The sequence below is a fragment of the Monopterus albus genome, unplaced genomic scaffold, assembly GCF_001952655.1.
Source record: "Monopterus albus unplaced genomic scaffold, M_albus_1.0 scaffold6.1, whole genome shotgun sequence".
NCBI classification, from domain to species: Eukaryota; Metazoa; Chordata; class Actinopteri; order Synbranchiformes; family Synbranchidae; genus Monopterus; species Monopterus albus.
The window spans coordinates 6588365-6600091 of NW_018127886.1; the positions used below are offsets into that span (position 1 = coordinate 6588365).

General features: G+C 38.6%; 2 protein-coding genes across 3 annotated transcripts in view; one reads left to right on the top strand and one right to left on the bottom strand.

The window, feature by feature from the left end:
- Positions 1–992, top strand: part of LOC109969080 (tripartite motif-containing protein 16-like) — a 1671-nt gene extending 679 nt beyond the window's left edge. Inside the window, exon 1 of the mRNA XM_020615735.1 lies at positions 1–992. This exon is cut by the window's left edge and continues 679 nt beyond it. Within this exon, the coding sequence (XP_020471391.1) occupies positions 1–992 (992 nt within the window).
- Positions 993–3125: 2133 nt separating this feature from the next.
- On the bottom strand, positions 3126–11471 carry LOC109970980 (protein-glutamine gamma-glutamyltransferase 2-like). 2 transcript variants are annotated; one of them, XM_020618954.1, is made up of 15 exons: positions 11339–11471; positions 10647–10832; positions 10269–10502; positions 9951–10069; positions 9111–9239; positions 8482–8650; positions 8074–8203; positions 7765–7868; positions 6904–6992; positions 6464–6617; positions 6182–6270; positions 5406–5589; positions 5057–5217; positions 4241–4359; positions 3126–3775 (listed from the first exon to the last, which is right to left on the bottom strand). In XM_020618954.1, exons 1-15 carry the CDS (start codon positions 11346–11348, stop codon positions 3628–3630), a joined length of 2025 nt encoding a protein of 674 aa, XP_020474610.1. In that variant the 5' UTR covers positions 11349–11471; the 3' UTR covers positions 3126–3627. The 2 variants fall into 2 exon arrangements, with proteins under 2 accessions (XP_020474610.1, XP_020474619.1); XM_020618963.1 differs by having other exon boundaries at positions 3660–3775; positions 4258–4359.
- Positions 11472–11727: the final 256 nt, after the last annotated feature.

Consider the following 11727-nt stretch of genomic DNA (forward strand, 5'->3'; position numbering starts at 1 on the left):
CGGAGGCTATCAGTCGCTCTGCTGATAAAGCAGTGGAGGACAGTGAGAAGATCTTCACTGAGCTCATCCGTCTCATGGAGAAAAGACGCTCAGATGTGAAGACGCAGATCAGATCCCAGGAGGTAACTGAAGTGAGTCGAGTCATAGAGCTTCAGGAAAAGCTGGAGCACGAGATCACTGAGCTGAAGAGGAAAGACGCTGCTCTGAAGCAGCTCTCGCACACAGAGGATCACAACCAGTTTCTACACAACTACCCCTCACTGTCACCACTCAGCGAATCTACAGACTCATCCAGCATCAATGTCTGTCCTCTGAGCTACTTTGAGGCTGTGACATTGGCTTTGTCAGAGGCCAGCGATCAACTGCAGGACGTTTTCAGTGAGAAATGGACAAACATCTCGTTGACAGTGACTGAAGTGGATGTTTTACTGTCACAAGCAGAGCCCAGGACCAGAGCGGGATTCTTAAAATATTCACAAGAAATCACACTGGATCCCAACACAGCAAATGCATACCTGTTATTATCTGAGGGGAACAGAAAAGCAGCTCTAATGAGTGAACAGCAGTTTTATTCTAGTCACCCAGACAGATTCACTAAATATAGTCAGGTCCTGAGTAGAGAGAGTCTGACTGGACGTTGTTACTGGGAGGTGGCGTGGAGGGGGACAGGAGTGTACGTCGCACTCACATACAAGAATATCAGCAGAACAGGGAGCTTGAATGAATGCGGATTTGGACGCAATGACAAATCTTGGGCGTTAAACTGCCACCAAAAGAGTTATTATTTCTGGTACAACAATATCAGAACTGAGGTCTCAGGCCCTCCGTCCTCCAGAGTAGGAGTGTACTTGGATCACAGAGCAGGTATTCTTTCCTTCTATAGCATCTGTGACACCATGAGTCTCCTCCACAGAGTCCAGACCACATTCACTCAGCCTCTCTTTGCTGGACTATGGTTTTCATATTATGGAGACCATGCTAGGTTTCTTTAGGTGGCACTGTTTCCTGTTTTTGCTTAGCCATGGAGGACAACCCCACTCATGATGATTGTTGTTTACCTAAATTGACATTTCTCCACATGACAATGTAAATTACATCCATCCATCCATCTATACAGCGTATTCCTGAATAGGGTCGCCGAGGGGGGGAGATGTCACTTATCTCGACATTAGGCGAGAGGGAGGGTTCCCCCTGGAAAGGCCACCAGTCTGTCACAGGGCTATGCAAATTACACTGTGTTTGTTTTGATGTGTATTTGGGTTGTTCTCTGTCTTGAGCTGCATAAAACAAGCAAATCATCAAACCATCCTCTCAAGGCCGGAAAAGAAACATGTTGTCTGTGATGCTATAAATGCCTGTATAACATTCTTGAGGTCAGTGCAAGAGAGAAAGGGCCTGATGTTTGAAACACTCCTCATTTGGAAGAAGCATAACTGAAAAATGTTTATTTTCTGCTCATAAAACAAAATGCAACAGTGGATTTACATTTGACAAAAAGATCACTTTCTATTTGCTGCAGGGGTTTATTCACTTTTTTCAATAAGATAAGCAAAATCAATAAAATATACATTGACAATGTTTTGTACACTAATGTAATTCCTACCTAGGTTTCTAGCAGCTATACAAAACAAAGCCATGACGATGAAAGACTAATGTACATAAACAGGGGAATAGTACAACATAGGAGACCAGGACCATGGCTCACATGGCATTTTCCTGTTTGTGATCAAATTCTGTAACAGCACAATGGTTCATCCTAGAATCCCGACAGGACCCGGGTTACAGAATTCTCTCACACATCTAGAGAAACTATAAGACAGAAACCACTGCCTACTGATACAGAGTACAGGGTTTAATGCTGAAGAGCAAAGATGAGCGAGAACAGCTTGGTGTAGGAAGAAGCCTATCTGGAGAGACAGCTTTGTGATGTAATCTATACTGGTTTTTTTGAGGACGATAACAATTGATACTTAAAGTGAAGGACCAGCTGGTATTCCCATGTTGTGACATAAACTCTTAATACAGACATTTCTGTTCTGAGCAGGACATTCTGCAGTTAAACCTGTCATTGCCCTGTGGTGAAACAGTGTAATGATAGAACCGTTTCTAAACTATCTCCAAACTTTAAGTATCTATATCATTTCTACGCTGATAACATTATCGATAGGTTATATCTGCAATAAGTGAATATCGGCCTGGACAAGCTATCGCGCTCTATACATAAGAACTTCACTGCTCCAGCCACTATATGCATTTGTAGACATCTGCCTCACCTGGCGATGTGCCCACCTCATCAGCCCATAGATTGGAAAAACAAATCCAGCACATATACCCTGCATGTAGGCTATCTGCATAACAGCACGGTAAATCCTCTCGCAGGTAACATTACACATCCAACACTGTGTTGAAGATGAAAATGAAATCTTTAAATGTTTTTACAAGCACGCTGACAGGCTTACCTTCGTCACGACAGTTTCGAAAGCCCTCTCTGGTCTAGCTGTCTTTACTTCCTGATGTGCTCGATGTTCACAAAATCAAATCTCGCGCACGTTTCAACGCGGGAACAACAGCTGACAGTGAACCACAGAAATTAGAACAGCGCCCTCCTGCGTCTTGGTGGAGATCTTTTTATTTGCCATGTGAACCACCGCCTTAGCTCAAATGAAAACGAATAGAAAACTAACTTTGCTTGCTTACTTTACTACTACAGTAAAACAGAAGACATAAAAAAATGATAAAGTAATGGTTTGATTTGATTTATTCTTTCAAGCATGTAAAACAGTTGATATGACAACACACATAATTTTACACATAATCCAATATCAATTTGCTTATACCTAGTACATGCTTGAATGGAGTAGGAAGAAGTCAGACTTATCCAGTCCTACCCCATGACATCATCTTACCATCATTGGTTTACAAGCAGTATCTCTACATAAATAATTCTCTTCTACACCACACAAGTAATATACTAAAGAATTATAACAAGAATGTTAACATTCTTACGTTTAAACTCGTCAATTCTATTACTATTTTTTATGTCCACACTTAAATTATTCCATAGTTTTACCCCACTTATGGAAATACAAAATCTTTTTTTTGGTTGTACGTATAGCATGAATTTTTTAATTTAACTGACCCCTTAAATTGTATCCCCCTTCCCTTTCATTAAATAGTTTTTGAATTCCCCCAGCCACTTTCAGCCACTCATTATGAAAGACAATGTAATTTACCAGACTTTATATGAGGAGAGAGCATTATCTGCAGATACAAGAGGCCCACGAGGCACATAATACACAGACTAAAACATCTTATTTTATAAAAAATTATTTTTCCTGAGCAAACTGGATTTGTGTGTGCATCATCAACAACAAAATGTTTCCAGAAAAGAGGTGAGAAAGTAGACTGCTGCCACTATTAAAAAAAGTTGCTTTACTTAAAGCTTTGGCCGGGATAGTCACAGCCAAAGGGTATATTAATAGTATTTGTATTAAGAGTAGTATTGTATATTCTAGTAAAACAACTGGATAAAAATGAGAAATTGATTTAAAAAGTTAAGTGCCCCTGTCTCCAATTAAACAATAACATTTTAAAAAGCTGTTACTGTTGTTAGATTACTGCACCGGTTCATTCTTTCACAACAACATTGATGAAACTCTTGATATTCCTCACTTTGTCACTGTCAAAGTTCACCAGCAGCACACTAGAGCCGGCAGCAGTGGGAGTGAACTCCAGGCGGGCTTTAGCTTCCTGTTTGGGGCCCACAGCTCCAATTCTGCAAGAATCATATGCAACAGTAAACACAACTTGCCAAAGCAATCAGGTTTCTGTTTTACGCTTATCTCTATTCTTATCCCAGAAATATTTCAGTAGGCATTCACTGTATAAATGCCATACTAGAGTTTTTTAAAACCATAAATAATGATAAATCACTACCTATCATATAACATCATGTCATACTTAAAGCTAGAAGTAATATATATTTATTTTAGAAATTGGAATTGAAAATTGTGAGACAGTTGCAGAGAAGTGTACTTTTAGATGCATTTGTCTTTAAGTAGATGTAGGCTTGAACAATCAATTATAGTACAAACCCTTTCTTGTATATTAAACTGTAAATTAACTGACTGGAAGACACAAGTAAAACCATAAAGCAGTAAAGAACAGGGAAGCATAGAAATAAAAATAAAAAAAGTGATGCACAAATCTACTCATAACAGCTGAAATGTAGTTGACATACTTTGCTGTTTTACCAACCCCCTGTATGGTGAAGCTGCAGTCCTGCAGTGGCTCCGGTAGAGGGTTCAATAAGGTCAGCTCTGCCGTCACAGGCTGGTTCACTACGGCTTCTCCAGTCAGCTGCAAAGGTTAACGAGTGTCATTATGAAAGAGGAGGTATATTATAAATGATTAAAATTAGATCACAGTAAACCTGTACAACTGAATAACTGATTACAATGATCAAATATTGCAAATATGTCAAATACTTAACACAGTTTGATTTAGCCTAAATTATGTTTATGCCTTTTATGTAATCTATAGTAGGCTAAGGTTCAAGGTTTAATTGAATTATCCATAATGTGATGGCTATCCCACTGATCTGGTTACACAAGCTTCCACCCTGCAAGTATACACACATTCACATAAGCTCTTTAATTTTATGTGATAAATACAGGCATTTCACTGCAGCTACATTATAGTATAACCTTTACAAAACCCAAATTTGCAATTGCCAACAGAGCCAGATGTGATTAGGAGACAAAGGGAAATAAAGACATTATAGAAGCAGACAAACATGCACAGACATAACCTATCATTTTTGTCAGTGACATAGAAAAGCATTCATTTCAGGCACACTCTACGAACATCTTTAAAAGGTTTTTTTAATGTGATGAATACGTGTTTATTGTTACTCATGTTTTGGCTGGGATATAAATAAGCAATGAACAAGATAAGAATCAATAAAATCAGATTTATCTACCAATGCTTTCTATAAAGATTGTGTTGCTAATGAATGCATTTCTTCCCTCTCTCCCTCTATCAATCCATACAGTACCTTGATCTTTATATCTGGCTCATCTAGCACAATGGTCTTCTCAGCCTTATGGTATTGATTGGTCTGCTTGTCGATTGTGATGGCTGACAGCTGGATCAACCTGTCAGAGGTGATCACTGATCCATAACTGTCATACTCCAATCTGAGGTTCAGGAGCCTTTCTGAAAAAACATACACAAAGTAGGTTATAATGACCATTTCAGTGCAGTTTCATCATGAGTCTAGATTTACTGTAGATGAAGATAAATAATGTTAATGGCTCTTTGCACCATTTGCACAGTTTTTGAGTTATTAAATTCAAGGCTCAGATGCTGTGGTATGAGGACTTTGCACTAAGATCAGAACTAACGTTTTCCAGGGGGCACCTCCACTTTGTCTGACGCAAACCCACAGCTCTGTCCTTGGCTTCCGTTGTAGCTGACGGCTCTGGTGTTGAACAAAAAAGTGCAGGTCCTTGTCTCTGTGCTGTTGTTAGTGAGCACGGCACACACTTCAAAGTCTGAGCCCATGATCATGTTGTCAGCCAGCTTGATCTTAAATGAGAATTACAAGGCAATTTAATTAATTCATGAACTATCAAAATGCCAAATGTATAAAAATGCATTTTAAAATATTTAATACTTTTAAAGGTAGTTCTTAAATATGCTGCAAAAAATAATTATTTTCCAAAATCTGAAACAGATGATTCTGTTAAGATCTGCTCTAGATGTAGTTTTTAGCAAAAATCAATACAAGTGTTTATGGCCAAATGGATTTCAGGCTTAACGCATCAACTAAAGTAATGAAAGATTAACTAGGTTTCTATCTATCATCCACATATTTAACAAAACGGGACACTTAAGGACACTTCTGTCTTTGATTTAAACAACACAACAGACATCATTACCAATGTGGCTCATATTAGCCTGCATGCCAGTTAGCAGTGTTTGACAACCACATGTCACACTTCATATCTGTTCTGTCCATGCTGGTGATATTTAGCTTGTGACTGTTGTTCCTCTTTCATGCCACAGATTGTCTGTTTTGCATGTACTGGCAATGTTAGTGACATAGTTTCTTTTTGGATTTTTTTAACAAATAATTTGCTCTGCCTGTGCTACTGTATGTACAAACAATAAAAAGCACCTTGAGATGAAACCCCGGCTCTTCTCCTTGCTGCTGTAGCTTGTTGTGGTGCTGGGCCTTCTCATACACCTGCCTCTCCTTCTTTGACCCTTAAAACCATCAGAATTACAAACAAATTCACACCTAGTTAAACTCTCAAATAGCACCAAACATAATTCCCATTTAGCCGATATTGTGTGAACACATCTTTCAAATTGTACCTGAGGTCATCTCTGTAGTGTGAAAATACATGCATGTCCATTATGTAGTGCATGTGTCTGTGCAAACATAATTCTCCAGTACCTTCTGGATACTTGTACTGGTGTGTGATGTCATGCCTCTCATCTGAGCCCACAGCTTTGGTGCTGATACAGCGTCCAACAGACTTAGTTGATCCACTGAACTTCACAATCTGTCCATCTGACATGCGCACCAAGTCCACGACATCTGCGTTAACCTGTCGCAGTGTGTCACAGGAAATAACATTAGCTGTCACTACATGAAGAGATATCTTTACATGTACAATACATATATGCACAAACACAATGTATCTTAAAAGATGTCTCAGAGCACAAAATTCTCTGCTTGGTGGGTTAGCTTGGATCAGTCCTGGCAAAAAAGAAAACCTCTGACTTGGACTCTGGTTATAAAACCAGTGCAGTCTTTAGAGTCAATACAAACTATGTATATTTGTGTGTGTCTTTATTTGAAATAGTACAATAAAATGTTTGAGTAAAACTGACCTCAGCAAAAATAAAGGGAGCGTCATACTTCTTGGTCAGCTCTCCTTTCCTGATGGCCCTGAGTGAGGCTGGTCCGCAGCAGAAAACACCTGAAAAGTGGTCAGTTTCAGAAGGATTCAAAAATACAGCACAACATCTGGATCCAAGTCATGCAAGTCATTCAAAAGAATACAGTAAATGAAATATGCTGCAAATACTAAATATTTCTGGTGATACCTGTTGTGCCACTTCCAGAAAGAATAAAAAAAAAGTATTTTAAGAACCTTAATTGTTGCTTTGCAATGAGTATCTTTATGCAAACACAAGGAGAAACCAAAATAATGCAAATATATTGGTAAAAGGTTACATTATTACAATTATACACAGTATACACAGTGTTACAAAGGTAATTGGATGCCACTTAGCAATACTAGCAACAAATGCAGCTAACCTAACCACATTTAATATATGTCACAACTAACAGTTGTTAGTTCGCTCGCATGATCTGTGTCAGGTGCATTATCCCAAGAATAAAACTGACAGTCTCAAGATGAGCCGTGTGATCATGCCACACAAAAGCTATCACAAGTTTAGCATAGATGATAACCATACAATCCAGTGAGTACTGTCAGAAATTGAAATTATGCACAATAGTAAAACACTGACATGCGACCCATTATGACCTATCTGTGAAGCAGTTAGTTATTTTTCACCTGGTGTTCACATTATTTTTTGTGTCTTCTTTCCTCTAGTTGGCCTGTGACCATAGCATGAAAATAGACAGCTCATAGAATTATAGTACATTTAGGAATGACTCTTGCAAAACTGAACATTTGGAATGATTTGAGGAAAAGGCTAATCTACACATAAATCAAAGCCCACCATCACTTGTTTCCTGTGGGGTTGGGTCACTGGTTTGCCACCCATCAAACTCTGGCCCCAAGTCTGGACGAGTCATCCAGCTATCCACCCAAACATGGAAGTTCCTGGGAAATGTGCAAATGAAAGGAATGTGGCCATTTTGCTTTAATTTTTAAAATAGTGTAAAGAATAGAAGAAGTTTCTTTCAACCACAAAAGAACAACAGAAGCCAACAAGAGAAAGAAAGTACAAATTATGTACTGAAAGAGACAGTTGTGTTTTTAAATGTGAAAAGACATGGTAATAGCCTAATCGCTACCTTACACTTACCATATTGAATCATTAGAAATTCTTTCGCCATCTTCACCATAGAGGTTTTCTATCACCAGGTTAGCGTCAGTATCATGTGCTGATCGAAAATTAGTTACCACTCGACATGGGATGCCCAGGGCACGGGACACTGAAGGAGGGAGGAGAGCAACATGTCATCTCACCAGTTTGCTAAAACACAAGATTAAGACAAGATCTGCCAGCAAGGAAGAAAAACAAAGACATGACAACATCACATATTACAATAGACTGCTACAAGATCAAGAGATTTGACTCTAAATTTAGGGCCTTGATTTAAAAAAACAAGCTGTGTGGCAGTGGAGGTAAACTGGAGAATGTAACAAATGAAAGACTGAATCTATGAACAATCAGACCAATACTCTCATGCACACCATACTGTACTCCAACCTGTGCATGCAACGGCAGCAAAGACCCAACACTGGCCATAGCGGACAGGGCCACTTTTTGCCCACTGACGCAGAATGGCCCCGCTGCCGACCCACTTCCCTGGATGAACTCCCTCTGAAACCTCACCCCACTTTCCTACAAGCACACCGCTGTCATTATTACTGTTGATCTGTGGGCACAGGGAGAGGGGAGACCATACAGTAAGAGGCATGAATACAAAGGAATAAGTGGGAATCAACAGCATAATCCTAAACACTTTCTCAATGTGAAGTGGTTTATATATTTTTAATCTATAGGTAGTAGTTATAGCTGGTTAAAGTGACAGTGAGTAAAAATAAATAACAATAACATTCTGACAGACTTTAATTTATCAGGGTTACACATGGTGTTAAAACTCCCTTTCTATGCTGCCCTTGTATCATAGAGGTTTACAAGAGTAAGTTTTAAAAGAGGGAAAGCTGTTGCTCTGCAGAAGCATAAATCTTCTCAGGATAAAGGGGGCAGGTGGAGATTTTTTCCTCATGCACCATGGTAATCTCTGCTTTCAAAGCTAAAATAACAGCTATTCACAGCCTGGTTAAAAGGCATTTACAGGGTCTCAACTTACTCCAGCCTAGAGACAGACCTACCATGGCACTTAGCACTCTGGTCACATAGATGGGGTTTCTTCTAGCAGAGCAGTCCTTGTCAGCATCAGACACAAATTTGGGGTTTTCATCCAGAATCTTCAGACAGATGTCCAGTATTCCTGGCTCAAACTGCAGAATGACAAGGAAGAGGGAAGTAGATTAGTGGATAATACTAAGCAGCAAAGATTTGTGTCAGTTATATTTTAATTTTAACCCGGTTCTTTAATCTGAAGGCCCCAAGAAGTAACACTCAGGATACAGAAATCAGCTTTAAGTAGATTTATTTTCTTCTGGTTAGATGCAGAGTTATTACAGCGCTGGGCTCTGAGAGATGACAAGTCTCCAAGAGCCTAGATCATCACCAAACGTTTACATTTATCTTCTTGGCTGGGACTGCCCTGTACATGGGTGGTACAATATAAAAAACCCTTAGACATAGCTCATACATGGGTGAAAAGTTCAAGCTGCTATACTTCCACGTCTGTAAAATAGCATACATTAACACTGTCTTATCTTGAGTTGTCAGGACACTTATCTATGCAATCTGCTCTTGCACCATCATCCAAGAAAATAAGAAACACTACAAGTTGAACTACAGCTGAAAATTATAACTATTATGCATATATAAGAGCCAGGTTAATACTGATACATAATGCTGCTAATAAAACACAAACAGTCATACTAAACTTTATCATTATAAAAGCAAAATAATTCTAACAGTAAATAAAACAACTGTAACTCCTGAAATCCAATTCTAACAATATTTTTACTTAGTTAATATCAGTACCCCCCCTGGTACATTTTAGTGAACTTCAAGGTAATGTTTGACATTTTGTGTACCTGTCCGAAGTTCCAGGGTGTCCCTTTGATGTGTTTATATGTTCCTCTGTAGATCTGGCCATGCTGTGATAAAACATACTCTTGTCTCTTCGTCTCACTGCCCATGTACACAGCATCTCCTGTGAGGCAGTACAGACAAAACACCAACACATTCATTTTAATTTGTTGTTAGCTGCTGAAAGACACTAGGATCATAAAAAAGAAAAAAATATAAGTTGTAAGTGGAGCACAACAAATTGTATTTTTAATCCACAATACAATAAATGACAAAATTCATCATGTGTCACCATCATGAAAATAAAAACTGTATGTACTCACTGGGGCACCAAGCATTAAAAAGCAGAATGAACTGGCCTAAGCCCGTCTTATGCCCGTTCTGGTCCAGAATCAGAGAATAAATCCCTATGGGGGAGTCGGGGGAAGAACTGATAGACAGAGATACTGTGTTTCCAGAGGGATCATTAATGGCAGATGCGCTCCACTCAGTGTCTACTGTGGAGTCGCGTAGGCTGAAGGAAACCTTAGTGCCTGATTCTTCTCTGGGTAATGGACCTGAAGAAATATAAAGAGTAAATCCAGATGCGAGACACACAAATCCTTGTGCACATGCTACTGCTGCAATAATGCATATGTATGTACACCCCCTGTATTTCACACAGACATATAAATCTAGTCACTGGGAGACAAAAAGCGTACCTGTTTCAGCGATGAGTGTGAAGCTGGTCTCACCCAGTTTGAACTTTGTGCTGCCAGGTTTCAAATGTAAAGTAATGATGAAGGGCTGTCCCCTCCTGACAATCAAATGCTTGTCTCCATTCAAGTGTGTATGATGAGTGCTGATGTTGCTCTTAATGTTCAGATCACAGCGCTCAATGTCCAGAACTGTGTGGAAATGGACAGACAAAATGCTTGTCACATCAAATAAAAGCTATTTTGTCATATGTAGAACAAATGTTAATAAAAAAATTAAAAGAAAGCTTGGCTTTATAACTTGATGACTTTAAATCTAAATTTCATCACTTTCTCAAAGTTACTTTAGAAATTAAAAATCACAAAAAAAATCATCTGTAGGAAATTCCACACATATTTCATGTTATCTACCTGCTCATTTCCTGCTTATCTCATTTTACACCTGACTGCCTGATATTCAAACTATTTTTTATTTTTATTTTTCAGGCACATTTAGGGTCTATAAAATTACAAAAAATATACAATACAATAAAAAATGCAAGGAACAGATAATACAAAGCAAGAAGAAATAATAATAACAATAAAATATTATCTTTAGACAAATTTTCAGTTTCTCTGCCGATTATACAGACCATTACTAACATGCTAGCTCATGTACTGAATATCAGAATACAGAAGTAGTTTTTCTTCCTCCTTACCTTGGCTCATATCTGCAGTGGAGTTCTTGTCCCTTGACTTCTGTGTGGAAAGTGACACTTCTGTAGCCTGTACTTACGGGTTTATGACCCTGCAGCGTCATGGCCTCTGAGGCGTATTGCAGGATGTGAAACAAGCAACTCTCGGTACAGGTTTCACAGGAACTTGAGAAGATAAAGAAATGGTGTGATAGTAATATTCTATCTCTGAATATGGATAAAACTAAATTTATGGTATTTGGGAATCGTAGACTAGATAACGAACTGCAAGTGAAAATAGGGGGAGCTAATATAGAACGAGTATATGAAATTAAATTTCTAGGTGTCATAGTTGATGATAAATTCACCTGGAAATCTCATATCAGATATATTCAGCATAAAATAGCAAAAAA